The following is a 16,013-nucleotide window of genomic DNA, read 5'->3' on the forward strand; positions in this document are numbered from 1 at the left end:
GTGTTTATAGAAAACAGCCCTGGCCTAGTCTAGTGTGTTCATATTTTTTTTCCTCCCTGGAAGACAACACATGGAGGAATAGCTAGCTACGTATTGAAATGTATTGTTGTAATTGCTTATGAAATGTTGTACTCTTAACGTTTAATGCCACGCATTGTCTAGGTTTGGCAGTACCCGCACAGTACCCGCCAAGAAGACTGGCTGGATTATGAAAAGGTAGAGATGCGGTTTTAAAATCAACTAGATAACGTTACCTAGCCTATTCGTCAGTACTGAGTTGTAGCCTAGCCTACATTAGATAGCAGTCTCTGTTGAAAAGTACGCATTGAAGAACTTGCGCTAGCCTACATTTTCTGTCAGAAAACGCCACGATGCAAAATCCGGACTCGGGGCAGGGAGAATCCACCAAGGACGCATCTGGGTCGGCCCATTCCGAAAAGAATGCACCGAATAACTTAGAAATTGAAACCCCCAAACCACAAGGCGTTGACGCTGTATCGGTTCTTTGGACATTTGGCAAGTGCCTAGGTGCCTTGCTGCCCGTTTACCTGGCAGGGTACTACCGGGTTAGCACCAGTCTGTTGGTGTTCGGGCTCATGGTCTACACGGGATGGAAGCACTCACGCGAGGCAAAAGAAGCTCGTCTGCGGTCTGCAATTCACCACAATGACAACGAACAACAATATACAGACATGAAAATGTTCAAAAGTAAAAAGGATCTCCCTGCTTGGGTAAGAAAACGTTGATAACTATCAGTCACTGACTCACTGCATTATCTATGTTTAACCTGGTCCCCCTTCCCCCCCATCAGATGCCACAAGTCGACCTTCTCCACCTAGCTAGGTCTATAGTCCTAGCGAGCCAGTATGTTCCACACATAACCATGCCACAATAGGCTATGCACATGCATGGTTACAGAAAATATAAAAGGACCAAATATATCCTCGCAAATGTATCCTAAACCATAGCTATTTTAATCGAAATGATTACTGTGCAATAGGACACATTAACATAATTTGAACATGGGGAGAACAATGTTATTATACAGTTATTACATCTACATGCTAAAATCCCTGGCTCTAACTGCCCCCAATATTTGTGTGGCTGGTATACTGTATCCAAGCTACAGTAGCCAAGGCCCTATGTCATCATCCCCATGCAGCTGAGCTGAGACATAATTGATCTTTCTTCTCAAAGGTCCCTGAAAGATAATAATCTGAAGCACTCAGACCATTGATGCGTAGGTATAAGGCCATTTGAGATGTACTGATTGAGGCGTGGTCTTTTGATGCGCTCTCTTTTTCTCTTATCTCTACAGTGTTTCTCTCTCTCTATTCTCTTTACAGTTTCATTCTCTCTATCTATCTCTCTCTCCCTCCCTATGTATGATTCCTCAGCTGCTTCTATATTAGGCAATTCTCAATATGCCTTCCCTCGGGACTAAGAGGGAAAAAAGGAGGGAGTGAGTCAGAGAATGAGTCTATTTCAGAATAACAGATAAGGAGAAGAAACAAGCTATCCCAACTACTGGTCACAACATAACCTTTAGCACTTAGTCTGTTTGGGGTGTCAAATCTGTTTGGGGTGAAGAATGGTGTTTGTTTACACTATAATCTGTGCTTGACTGAAATAGGTTCCGGTACTCATTTTGGGTGCCAGTACTGTTTATATTTAGGTGCAGGAGCTCCACAATACTTTTGAGCTAATATTCTATAAGAGGAACAGGAGCTCAAGCAGTAGAACATTTGCGGTGTCTGTACTCAGCTCCGGTGAGCTCCTGCCCACGTCAAGCACTGACAACTAAGGGAGTTGTGTTTAGTGCCAAAAGAAGGCATTGAGATGATGGCGCACTTATGTCTTTCTCACCCACATCCTGTCCCTCGGATGTTGACAGTTTCCGTTGTGGCATTTACTAACAACACAGACAAAAGCACTGGGAAAAGCTAGTCCGATAACCCTAGCTATACAGCTTATTATGTACATGATAAGACAACTCCTGTATTCCTCCTAAATCTGTGACTGATTTATTTATTTATAATTCCTCACAGGTCAACTTCCCAGATGTGGAGAAGGTGGAATGGCTCAATAAGGTACTGCTGCATTACCTCCCTATGTCCGTTTTCATCTGGTATCCTCTCAGCTTACAAATGCCTGCCCTTTAGAGAGACTAAAGAGAAACCCTATTCATCATTCTCCCATTAAACACACAGCAAACACACATGCCTATCGCTGTCTCTGTGAGCCAGCTGCTATGATGATAGACGGGTGGTGGGGCATGATAGCTGAGCGATTAGTGCTGCTGCAGCTACACTGCCATGTTACAGCAGGGACGCCCACCCCAGTAGCCTCGCCACTGTGTCTGGGCTGTAGGCAGCTCTCTCCCCTCCTACAGTAGAGAGCAGAGCAGGCCCATTGCCAGGCCACTCTGTCAACCTTTCCATATTAGTGCTGCCTGACTCACAGGAAGAAGGAGGGGACAGCTGAACCCCTAAAATCCAATCAAATGGCAACAATTGTTCCTTCCCCTCAACCTCTCTTTCACTCTGTCTCTTCCAGCCCTGCAAAACCAGGCTGTGCCTGTGTTCTAAGAATAGGCCTCAGCCAAGACTGAAATTATGATGTTCGCTACAATGGGAACACGAGGTCCGAGCACAGCTATCTGTTAGACAAAGCAGATATTTGAGTTTGATTTCCCTACAGGGGCATCAGCAGACTACTGGCCTCTAGGTGCCATCACCCAGAAACCATTGCTGTTCATGTTGCTGATGACTCACTCTAGATTTACCAGGCTGGACCCAGATATTATTTCTTTCTCCAGCATGCATCTACAGTATACAGTGCATTCGGAAAGTATTCAGACCCCTTGACTTTTTCCACATTTAGTTACGTTACAGCCTTATTTTAAAATGGATGAAATTGTTTTTTTCCCCTCAACAATCTACACACAATACCCCATAATGACAAAGCAAAAACAGGTTTTTAGAAAATGTTGCAAATGTAATAAAAAAAACGGAAAATATCACATTTACATAAGTATTCAGACCCTTTACTCAGTACTTTGTTGAAGCACCTTTGGCAGCGATTACAGCCTTGAGTCTTCTTGGGTATGACGCTACAAGCTTGGCACACCTGTATTTGTGAAGTTTCTCCCATTCTTCTCTGCAGATCCTCTCAAGCTCTGTCAGGTTGGATGGGGAGCGTCGCTGCACAGCTATTTTTAGGCCTCGCCAGAGATGTTCGATCGGGTTCAAGTCCGGGCTCTGGCTGGGCCACTCAAGGACACTGAGAGACTTGTCCCGATGCCACTACTGCATTGTCTTGGCTGTGTGCTAAATGTTGTTGTCCTGTTGGAAGGTGAACCTTCACCCCAGTCTGAGGTCCTGAGCACTTTGGAACAGGTTTTCATCAAGGATCTCTCTGTACTTTGCTCAGTTCATCTTTCCCTCGATCCTGACTAGTCTCCCCATCCCTGCCGCTGAAAAACATCCCCACAGCATGATGCGGCCACCACCATGCTTCACCATAGAGATGGTGCCAGGTTTCCTCCAGACGTAACGCTTCGCATTCAGGCCAAAGCGTTCAATCTTGGTTTCATCAGACCAGAGAATCTTGTTTCTCATGGTCTGCGTCCTTTAGGTGCCTTTTGGCAAACTCCAAGCGGGCTGTCATGTGCCTTTTACTGAGGAGTGGCTTCCGTCTGGCCACTGTACCATAAAGGCCTGATTGGTAGAGTGATGCAGAGATGGTTATCCTTCTGGAAGGTTCTGCCATCTCCACAGATGAACTCTGAAGCTCTGTCAAAAAAAGTCAAGGGGTCTGAATACTTACCGAATGCACTGTATGACATTACTGTATGATACTCACTGCCAGTGAGGGAGTCGTGTCCTGCTTTTAGACAAACATGAAACCCCCTAGAACTCGACAGAGATCAAATGTGAGGCGGCCTAAGAGAACCTGTCTGATGTCACGCTGATTCATTGTTGGGAAAAAGACAAAATGCAACAAAAATATTTGTTGTTGTGGAAATTGAGATTTTGGTTGTTCTGGATACTTTAAATCATTAACTTTATTGTAATGTAAAAATATTGTATGATTACTTAACGAAAACAGTTTTTTTTTAACGTTAGCTAGCATGCCCAATGTGAAAACGTTAGCTCTAACTTCCCTGACCTGAGAGTGTCACAGCTGACTTGGCCCATTCAAAATAACATGCTACAGATAAATGAAATCAGGCTGGTTTAGACACAGAATAATTAGCTAGCTATTTAGTAATGTAGTAGTATAACGTCATTTACAATCAACAATGTAGTTATGAATTTTGATTTAGTCTATAAGTAGCCGTACGCCGGAGCTAACGTTCATAAAAGAGGTTCACACTTTCTTTCGTTGTTGCTTTATCAGTGGGTAGGCCTATTAGCTGACAAAAATGACATGAAAAGTGATCAAAATATATTTACAGTATTGCAGTAATTTTAACATTTCAGAATTATTTAGATTTTAGGTATCAAAGCAGTCTAATCGATATCCTATCCTAAACTTGGAAGCGAGAGGCATCTTCCTGTCATTCGTTAGCTACAGTTGAAGTCGGAAGTTTACATACACCTTAGCAAAAAACATTTAAACTCAGTTTTTCACAATTCCTGACATTTAATCCTAGTAAAAATGCCCTGTCTTAGGTCAGTTAGGATCACCACTTTATTTTAAGAATGTGAAATGTCAGAATAATTGTAGAGAGAATGATTTATTTCAGCTTTTATTTCTTTCATCACATTCCCAGTGGGTCAGAAATTTACATACACTCAATTAGTATTTGGTAGCATTGCCTTTAAATAGTTTAACTTGGGTGAAACGTTTCGGGTAGCCTTCCACAAGCTTCCCACAATAAGTTGGGTGAATTTTGGCCCATTCCTCCTGACAGAGCTGGTGTAACTGAGTCAGGTTTGTAGGTCTCCTTGCTCGCACACGCTTTTTCAGTTCTGCCCAAACATTTTGTATAGGATTGAGGTCAGGGCTTTGTGATGGCCACTCCAATACCTTGACTTTGTTGTCCTTAAGCCATTTTGCCGCAACTTTGGAAGTATGCGTGGGGTCATTGTCCATTTGGAAGACCCATTTGCGACCAAGCTTTAACTTCCTGACTGACGTCTTGAGATGTTGCATCAATATATCCACATAATTTTCCTTCCTCATGATGCCATCTATTTTGTGAAGTGCACCAGACCCTCCTGCAGCAAAGCACCCCCACAGCATGATGCTGCCACCCCGTGCTTCACGGTTGGGATGGTGTTCTTCGGCTTGCAAGGTCCACCTTTTTCCTCCAAACATAACGATGGTCATTATGGCCAAACAGTTTTCTCCAAAAAGTACGATCTTTGTCCCCATGTGCAGTTGCAAACCCTAGTTTGGCTTTTTTATGGTGGTTTTGGAGCAGTGGCTTCTTCCCTGCTGAGCGGCCTTTCAGGTTATGTCGATATAGGACTAGTTTTACTGTGGATATAGATACTTTTGTACCTGTTTCCTCCAGCATCTTCACAAGGTCCTTTGCTGTTGTTCTGGGATTGATTTGCACTTTTCTCACCAAAGTTCTTTAATCTCTAGGAGACAGAATGCGTCTCCTTCCTGAGCGGTATGACTGCTGCGTGGTCCCATGGTGTTTATACTTGCGTACTATTGTTTGTACAGATGAATGTGGTACCTTCAGGCGTTTGGAAATTGCTCCCAAGGATGAACCAGACTCTACAATTTTTTTTCTGAGGTATTGGCTGATTTCTTTTGATTTTCCCATGATGTTGAGCAAAGAGTTTGAAGGTAGGCCTTGAAATACATCCACAGGTACACCTCCAATTAACTCAAATGATGCCAATTAGCCTATCAGAAGCTTCTAAAGCCATGACATCATTTTCTGGAATTTTCCAAGCTGTTTAAAGGCACAGTCAACTTAGTGTATGTAAACTTCTGACCCACTGGACATGTGATACAGTGAATTATAAGTGAAAGTGCAATTGTCTGTAACACAAAGTAGATGTCCTAACCGACTTGCCGAAACTATAGTTTGTTAACAAGACATTTGTGGAGTGGTTGAAAAACAAGTTTTAATGACTCCAACCTAAGTCTATGTAAACTTCCGACTTCAACTGTATGTCATTTTTAGCCGCATCCCATTTATTGCTAGCCCTGGCCACTCGCCTTCACTCCCCACAAAGATGTAAAAGTATTGGATAGGTGTAGATTTTTTTTTTCCAATACAGTTACACCAATCCACTGCTTTGAAGGGGTGTGAATGAGTGCACAGGCGAGATGGAGTGCAAATTGGGGTTGTGCTTCTGTCATTCTAGTAATGGCACACACCCGCAGTCTTTCTGTTTTCTACCCTGAACAAAAATATAAACGCAACATGTAAAGTGCTGGTCCAATGTTTCATGAGCTGAAATAAAGATCCCAGTCATTTTCCATATTTCTCTAAAATGTTGTGCACAAATTTGTTTACCGTATTTTCCGCACTATAAGGCGCACCGGAGTATAAGCCGCAGCAGCTAAATTGAATGATGTGTACATATATAAGCCGCACTGGACTATAAGCCGCAGGTGTTTTAATGTTTAATTACCATATGTAAGGGTTCGTGCACAGAGGGGATTGTCGGGAAAGAGATGTCTGCTTGAGGAAGCTCCCATTTATTAACATTTCAACAAACAAGTTGCATATTTGCATAACGTATTCAAGTGTTACCATTTAGTGCAATAGTAGCTACAGAACATATACTGTGCTGTGTAAACTGTACTGTATCACATAACGTTTCAGACACATTCAACTTTCAAACTTAAACCGTGCGCTCCCATCGCACATACCGGCAGTGATCTACAGCAGTGGTTTTCAACCAGTGGTCCTTGAGGGAGTGCTAGGGGTTCCCCAGCAAAATTAGTTAATAGCGTCACAATCATTTAACAACTTAACTTTGGTTATTTTTGAAAAACCTTGAAAAGTGTGCACATCTTTGAATATTTATCTACATTATAGCCTACAGTAGTACCATAACAAAAAACAAAGCTTACAGCGCTTGACGAGGCAATATCAATGGCTAAATTAAATGTGTTTTTTTTAAAGTGCGTAAGCCTAAAGTTGCAGCAACACGGCTGCTTAAAATATACGGTAATCAACCTACCAGAAAAGTCATTAATCCTCGTCTTCATCTTTTAGGCTAAGGTGCAGTACACGGCTGTAACCAGAAAAGTCAAGTCATTAATCCTCATCTCCGTCTTCTTCCTGCGTACTAAAACCACCAAAGTCCTCATCTTCAGTGTCGGAAACGAACAGGCTCAGGGTAATGTCTGTCTGTCTTGCTCTCGTTCTGTCTCTCGTTCTGTCTCTCGTACCACTCTCGGTTCCACTTTTACACGCTACCTGTCTCACTCTTTTCCGGCCTCCAGGTTTCCTGCTGGAGCCCGCCGCTTAAAGGTGGTCGGGCGCGGACCGGTCATAGAGCCCATAGAGTTAAAGTTGGTGGACTGTAACCTGTAAAATCCATAGATTTAGGAGGTCTTCTAGTGGCCGTTAGCTGTAAAAATACATAGATTAGCCGCACCGTTATATAAGCCGCAGGGTCGAAAAATGGGAAAAAAGGCGAGGCTTATAGTCCGAAAATTACGGTACATCCCTGTTAGTGAGCATTTGATCCTTTGTCAAGATACTCCATCCACCTGACAGATGTGGCATATCAAGAAGCTGATTAAACAGCATGATCATTACACAGGGGCACCTTGTGCTGGGACAATAAAAGGCCACTAAAATGTTACGTTTTGTCACGCAACACAATGCCACAGATGTCTCAAGTTTTGAGGGAGCGTGCCATTGGCATGCTGACTGCTGGATTGTCACGAAGAGCTGTTTCCAGAGAATGGAATGTTCATTTCTCTACCATAAACCGCCTCCAACGTTGTTATAGAGAATTTGGCAGTACGTCCAACCGGCCTCACAACCGCAGACCACGTGTAACCACGCCAGCCCAGGACCTCCACATCGGGCTTCTTCACCTGTGGTCTCGTCTGAGACCAGCCACTCGTACAGCTGATGAAACTAAGGAGTTTTTCTCTGTAATAAACCCCCTTTGTGGGGAAAAACTCATTCTGATTGGGTGGGCCTGGCTCCCTAGTGGGTGGGCCTGGCTCCCAAGTGGGTGGGTGTATGCCCTCCCAGGCCCACCCATGGCTGTGCCCCTGCCTAATCATGTGAAATCCATAGATCAGGGCCTAATACATTTATTTCAATTGACTGATTTCCTTATATAAACTGTAACTCAGAAAAATCGTTTAAATTATTGCATGTTGCGTTTATTTCTGTTCAGTATCGTTAGTCAATCATCGTTGAAGCTGACAGCTGACTTCTAAGATAAATAGCGACATTGCTTGTTGTTTGATTTAGCTAATTAGTTATAATTACTTTAGGCAAATTTGCCAGTATGCTCTGAATGACCGGTAATCAATGATTATTTTACGAGTGGTCCCAACGATTTTCTGTCACCTCATCATGAATGGAGAGATGAGAGCGTCTTCAACGAGGAGCAAGCAAGGTATGTTAAGCTTTCTAGACTTCATAAACTATCATGCCTACACTACCTGCATCTACTTTGTATTTGTTTAAGGTAGGCTATAGCCAATGTTGGTAGAGTGACAGTAATATTGAAGACAAGTTTGAAGACAAGCTGATATAGCTAACGTTAGCCTAAATGTTTCACTGACTATTTCACTAGCCATGGTATTTTTCATCCATGTAGCCCACAAAACATGTTAGCTAGCTAACAAGTTCATGTTAATTCATTGAGAGAAAGGAATAGAGATAAGAGACACACAAAGGTTTGAAGAGGAAGAGAGCCCCTTTGTGTGTGTGTTTGTTAACATTTGGGTCTCCATGACAATTTACTTTATTGTGGACCCAAATAAACAAGACTGATAAAGCACTGAAACATGCTTTTTTTCCCTTCAGGGTAAGATGGTGAAGGGAATGGGCCGGCTCATGGATCTGGTGGCCAGCGCTGGATCCAAGGCGGTCGTCACCATGGAGCACTCAGCTAAGATATGAATGATGACCTAGTAGTTTGTGTGTATTAGAGATCTCTTTGTGTTTGTTTGTCAGAGAGTCAAATTCATTAATATAAATATGATTTAAATCCTTCTTGCCCACTGCCATCCGGGTCTTCAACAACACCAGGTCGCATTCAACGCACGACACTATCTAGTCACTTTATTTGCTTTTGCACACTAGTACTGTACTATTTTACTCTCTTTCCAGCTATATTTACGTTTTGTGTGATTGTCTTCGTAGTGTTGCGACTACTTGTATTGTTTTTACATTGCCTGTATGCCAAACTCATTTCATCTCATCTCTCAGCAGATGAGATTGTTCCACCTGGCCATGGAGACGTCAGCAACTTGTTCCAGTACCCGTTCCTGCAAGATTAATTTAAATTATAATCATTATTTTGGACATCTTTCATGCCATCCAGTGTTGTATATAGTCAAATCAAACAGCTCTTTCTTTAATGTTTTTCTTTTTAAGGATTTGTTGTTGATGGTTCATAGAAATGTACATTTATTTTGGCTCCATGTATATATTATTGTACAGTATAATAATTTGTTCTAGTAGTGATTATTTAATGCAAACAATACAGTGCCTTGCAAAAGTGTTCATCCCCCTTGGCGTTTTTGTCATTTTGTTGCATTACAACCTGTAATTTAAATGGATTTTTATTTGGATTTCATGTAATGGACATACACAAAATAGTCCAAATTGGTGAAGTGAAATGAAAAAAAATAACTTGTTTCAAAAAATTCTAAAGAATAAATGACAGAAAATTGGTGCATGCATATGTATTCACCCCCTTTGCTATGAAGCCCCTAAATAAGATCTGGTGCAACCAGTTACCTTCAGAAGTCACATAATTAGTTAAATAAAGTCCACCTGTGTGCAATCTAAGTGTCACATGATCTCAGTGTGTATATATATATATATATATATATATACAGTGGGGAGAACAAGTATTTGATACACTGCCGATTTTGCAGGTTTTCCTACTTACAAAGCATGTAGAGGTCTGTAATTTTGATCATAGGTACACTTCAATTGTGAGAGACGGAATCCAGAAAATCACATTGTATGATTTTTAAGTAATTAATTTGCATTTTATTGCATGACATAAGTATTTGATACATCAGAAAAGCAGAACTTAATATTTGGTACAGAAACCTTTGTTTGCAATTACAGAGATCATACGTTTCCTGTAGGTCTTGACCAGGTTTGCACACACTGCAGCAGGGATTTTGGCCCACTCCTCCATACAGACCTTCTCCAGATCCTTCAGGTTTCGGGGCTGTCGCTGGGCAATACGGACTTTCAGCTCCCTCCAAAGATTTTCTATTGGGTTCAGGTCTGGAGACTGGCTAGGCCACTCCAGGACCTTGAGATGCTTCTTACGGAGCCACTCCTTAGTTGCCCTGGCTGTGTGTTTCGGGTCGTTGTCATGCTGGAAGACCCAGCCACGACCCATCTTCAATGCTCTTACTGAGGGAAGGCCAAGATCTCGCGATACATGGCCCCATCCATCCTCCCCTCAATACGGTGCAGTCGTCCTGTCCCCTTTGCAGAAAAGCATCCCCAAATAATGATGTTTCCACCTCCATGGTTCACGGTTCGGATGGTGTTCTTGGGGTTGTACTCATCCTTCTTCTTCCTCCAAACACGGCGAGTGGAGTTTAGACCAAAAAGCTCTATTTTTGTCTCATCAGACCACATGACCTTCTCCCATTACTCCTCTGGATCATCCAGATGGTCATTGGCAAACTTCAGACGGGCCTGGACTTGCGCTGGCTTGAGCAGGGGGACCTTGCTTGCGCTGCAGGATTTTAATCCATGACGGCGTAGTGTGTTATTAATGGTTTTCTTTGAGACTGTGGTCCCAGCTCTCTTCAGGTCATTGACCAGGTCCTGCCGTGTAGTTCTGGGCTGATCCCTCACCTTCCTCATGATCATTGATGCCCCACGAGGTGAGATCTTGCATGGAGCCCCAGACTGAGGGTGATTGACCGTCATCTTGAACTTCTTACATTTTCTAATAATTGGGCCAACAGTTGTTGCCTTCTCACCAAGCTGCTTGCCTATTGTCCTGTAGCCCATCCCAGCCTTGTGCAGGTCTACAATTTTATCCCTGATGACCTTACACAGCTCTCTGGTCTTGGCCATTGTGGAGAGGTTGGAGTCTGTTTGATTGCGTGTGTGGACAGGTGTCTTTTATACAGGTAACGAGTTCAAACAGGTGCAGTTAATACAGGTAATGAGTGGAGAACAGGAGGGCTTCTTAAAGAAAAACTAACAGGTCTGTGTGAGCCGGAATTCTTACTGGTTGGTAGGTGATCAAATACTTATCTCATGCAATAAAATGCAAATTAATTACTTAAAAATCATACAATGTGATTTTCTGGATTTTTGTTTTAGATTCCGTCTCTCACAGTTGAAGTGTACCTATGATAAAAATTACAGACCTTTACATGCTTTGTAAGTAGGAAAACCTGCAAAATCGGCAGTGTATCTTGTGTACTTGTACTTGTTCTCCCCACTGTATATATACACCTGTTCTAAAGGCCCCAGTGTCTGCAACACCACTAAGCAAGGGTGCACCACCAAGCAAGTGGCACCATGAAGACCAAGGAGCTCTCCAAACAGGTCAGGGACAAAGTTGTGGAGAAGTACAGATCAGGGTTGGGTTATAAAAAAATATCAGAAACTTTGAACATCCCACGGAGCACCATTAAATCCATTATTAAAAAATTGAAAGAATATGGCACCACAATAAACCTGCCAAGAGAGGGCCGCCCACCAAAACTCACGGACCAGGCAAGGAGGGCATTAATCAGAGAGGCAACAAAGAGACCAAAGATAACCCTGAAGGAGCTGCAAAGCTCCACAGCGGAGATTGGAGTATCTGTCCATAGGACCACTTTAAGCCGTACACTCCACAGAGCTGGGCTTTACAGAAGAGTGGCCAGAAAAAGCCATTGCTTAAAGAAAAAAATATGCAAACACGTTTGGTGTTCGCCAAAAGGCATGTGGGAGACTCCCCAAACATATGGAAGAAGGTACTCTGGTCAGATGCTTTTTGGCCATCAAGGAAAACGCTATGTCTGGTTAAAACCCAACACCTCTCATCACCCCGAGAACACCATCCCAGGGACTGGGAAACTGGTCAGAATTGAAGGAATGATGGATGGCGCTAAATACAGGGAAATTCTTGAGGGAAACCTTGTTTCAGTCTTCCAGAGATTTGAGACTGGGACGGATGTTTACCTTCCAGCAGGACAATGACCCTAAGCATACTGCTAAAGCAACACTTCAGTGGTTTAAGGGGAAACATTTAAATGTCTTGGAATGGCCTAGTCAAAGCCCAGACCTCAATCCATTTGAGAATCTGTGGTATGACTTAAAGATTGCTGTACACCAGCGGAACCCATCCAACTTGAAGGTGCTGGAGCAGTTTTGCCTTGAAGAATGGGCAAAAATCCCAGTGGCTAGATGTGCCAAGCGTATAGAGAAATACCACAAGAGACTTGCAGCTGTAGTTGCTGCAAAATGTGGCTCTACAAAGTATTGACTTTGGGGGGGGGGTGAATAGTTCTGCACGCTCAAGTTCTGTTTTTCTGTCTTATTTCTTGTTTGTTTCACAATAAAACATATTTTGCATCTTCAAAGTGGTAGGCATGTTGTGTAAATTAAATGATACAAACCCCCCCAAAATCCATTTTAATTCCAGGTTGTAAGGCAACAAAATAGGAAAAATGCCAAGGGGGGTGAATACTTTAGCAAGCCACTGTACCTGCAGTTGCTGTTTAAAAAAAAATATATATATATATATAGTGACAATCTCTTTTAAAACAATCAAAGGAAAGGAAAGGAAACAGAGTTTTGGTGCTCTTCTCTCTTGCCTCAATGGAATTAGAAAAAATGTAACTGAATATTTTAATGCTGTTTTTACTTCTGGGCTGAAGTCAACTTTAAAAGCTCATAACTCAGGTTCTGATAAAGATATCGCAGTGATTAAAAAAAAGAAGATCTGGGACAGTTTTGAAGATTTGTAAAAATGTCCTGATGTAATGAAGGGTTTCCCTAGGTCACCACACAAATTGGTTTCAAAAGTATTACGAAACCGATCAACTAGCCTGCTAATATTGTTGCACTTGCCAATTCTAGGGGTCTTAGGCCTAGTTAACTGATATGTAACCTGAATTCATGTGTGCATTTATGTGGGCCCCATGTAGCTCAGTTGGTAGAGCATGGTGCTTGCAACGCCAGGGTTGTGGGTTCGATTCCCACGGGGGGCCAGTATGAAAATGTGTGCACTCACTAACTGTAAGTCGCTCTGGATAAGAGCATCTGCTAAATGACTAAAATGTAAAATGTAAGTCAGTGTTTGAGGACTGTGTTAGATGCACATGTGCCCAGGAAGACAGCAACCTTACCTTAGGTCCATGGCCAGCTCTGTCTTGACTCCTTTGGGTCAGCGAGCCCAAGCGGATTATTATGTTCAGATGGTGACGGAAACAAATATATACAAAAGGAAAACTACAAACTAAAGATTCAAAATCAAACAAAAGGCTTCATGGCCACCAAACCAACCAGTAGCCTCACGGCTTGCAAAACTGGGACACTGACTGACTACGCCTTAATTGGCAGCACCTGGTGGGCTTATCAACCAGGCTCAGCACATGGACAAGGTTGCTGCTGCCCCCTGGGGGAATGAAGTGTGGAAGTGTATCCTGGATAGTGTTTGTCTACATCCTAACACTAACCTTGCCCCAATATCATAACATATCTAAACAGTGAAGGCTGGACATAAACAGATCTACAAGCATCGGGTGGCCCAGAATCCTGAATATGTGTAACTATGCCTGTGCCATCATGGAAAAGACAGATGTGTGCGCAGCTGAAGTCTAATCTGTCACATGCATGTTGCCCTAGTTCTTATTCACACAGTGTGTACGACCACCATAAGATAATCATGCCTGAGTATTTGAAGCTGAGACATTTTAAAGTAGTAGGCCTACTGCCGTTAGAGAGTGGTGTGCTTGTGCTTACACGTTAACTCCAAAGTAGCAAGGGGTAGAACAAGTCTATCTGTCTTTCCCTCAGAGAGAATGTTGTAATAACCTGATTTAGTATTGCTGAAAAGCAATTGCCTGGTGTCCATTACACAAATTATAGCCATCATCCCTGCTCCTCTCCCTGTCCCCCACCTCAGATCCTGCAGCAGGTGTGGCCGTTTGTGGGTCAGTATCTGGAAAAGCTGCTAGTGGAGACCATCGCTCCGTCCATCCGTGCCTCCAGCACTCACCTCCAGACCCTCACCTTCACTAAGGTGGACTTTGGGGACAAGGTAACTTCTAAGATAACATCCCCCATACACACACACTGCTACAGGTCTCATCATACAAATACGTAATGACACAAGATTCTCTTTCACTCTCACTGAGATGGACATGGGACTTCAGTATTGGTCTATGGTCTTTCATAGTCTTACATAATTGTGTTCTCTTGGTGTGTGTATGTTCTTTGTTGACTATGCTGTGTGTGTGTGTTGTAGGCCATGAAGGTGGTGGGTGTAAAAGCACACACAGAGAATGAGCGGGGACAAGTCCTGCTGGACGTGTACATCAGGTGACCTTCAACCCTTCAATGTTTAACTTTCCTCCAGGCCTCAGAGGCACCATTCACTCTCTCTTCCAAAATCAGAAGTTCAAAGCCGTTATACAAGGAACCATTATTGCAATGTGCTACAGTATCCTTCTCTTTTACCTTGCAGCTATGTTGGAAATGTTGAGATCAATGTGGAGGTGAAGAGGTATTTCTGCAAAGCAGGAGTCAAGGGAATACAGGTATGTTTTATCTTCTCTCTCTAGTCTGTAATAAGGCTGCGGGATATTATGGAAAACAGGGAGAGAAAGAAGGTATTGACCTGACAAAGAGAAAGGGAGAGGCAGGAAGAGATATTGGTCACACTTTACAATAACGTTTAAACATAACTAAGAAATTACATATTTATTTTTAATGTATGTATGTATAAACAAATAATTCACGGTCTGTACTTCTAAATCCTTATAAGGGTTTTTATAAATCCTTTATAAACCTTATGTCAGTTTTGCGATTTAATATTAATGTATTCCCGCCTCTCTCTTCCCAGCTGCATGGGATGATGCGGGTGATTCTGGAGCCTCTGATTGGAGATGTCCCAATCGTGGGCGCAGTCACCATGTTCTTTATCCGCAGGCCGGTGGGTAGCTGGGACCATCCCTCTCTTTCCTTAACACCATCGGTCTGTCCATCTTTCCCTTCATATCCTCTTTACTCCCAACACTCCACCATCTCACACTCCCTTTTACTTCCACACAAAAAAATGATGGTTCCAAATAGTACTAGCTAGGGGTTCTTTGGCTTGTAACCATAGGAGTCGCTAGAGCGCGATGAGCCAAGTAAAGCCCCCCCGGCCAAACCCTCCCCTAACCCGGACGACGCTCGGTCCAATTGTGTGCCACCCTATGGGACTCCCAATCATGGCCGGTTGTGATACAGCCCGAGATCGAACCCGGGTCTGTAGTGATGCCTCTAGCACTGCGATGCAGTGCCTTAGACCGCTGCGCCACTCGGGAGGCCCCTTTGTAGATCCTTTTGAAGAACCATACAGGGTTTATTATTCTGGTCAGCCATATTATATTGTTAAAATTCAATAGGTGTTATTATTGTGTTAATTGGCAAGTTGAATCACATGAGCTATCTCTAGAACAGCTGGGGGTCCCTGAGGAGAGAATTGAGAATCACTGACTGATTTAGTCAATCGTTCTCAATTGACACAAGACACTGTCACTGGCCATAGTCATATATAATGTGTATTGGCATAACACAACACATTAGATAAACTGGAATGACACTCTCACTCACAATTGCAAAAAAAGAGCTGTGAGCAAACCACACCCCAAAA

General features: G+C 42.9%; 1 protein-coding gene across 1 annotated transcript in view; it reads left to right on the forward strand.

Moving 5' to 3' along the window:
- Window positions 1–16,013, forward strand: part of esyt1b (extended synaptotagmin-like protein 1b) — a 56,133-nt gene continuing 40,120 nt past the window's right edge. The window contains exons 1-6 of the mRNA XM_045218882.1: window positions 1–731; window positions 2,049–2,090; window positions 14,280–14,414; window positions 14,622–14,695; window positions 14,841–14,913; window positions 15,219–15,308. Coding sequence (XP_045074817.1) covers window positions 372–731; window positions 2,049–2,090; window positions 14,280–14,414; window positions 14,622–14,695; window positions 14,841–14,913; window positions 15,219–15,308 — 774 coding nt within the window. The 5' untranslated portion in view covers window positions 1–371. The remainder of the gene's footprint in view (window positions 732–2,048; window positions 2,091–14,279; window positions 14,415–14,621; window positions 14,696–14,840; window positions 14,914–15,218; window positions 15,309–16,013) is intronic.

This window comes from Coregonus clupeaformis, unplaced genomic scaffold, assembly GCF_020615455.1.
Source record: "Coregonus clupeaformis isolate EN_2021a unplaced genomic scaffold, ASM2061545v1 scaf1870, whole genome shotgun sequence".
Lineage (NCBI taxonomy): Eukaryota > Metazoa > Chordata > Actinopteri > Salmoniformes > Salmonidae > Coregonus > Coregonus clupeaformis.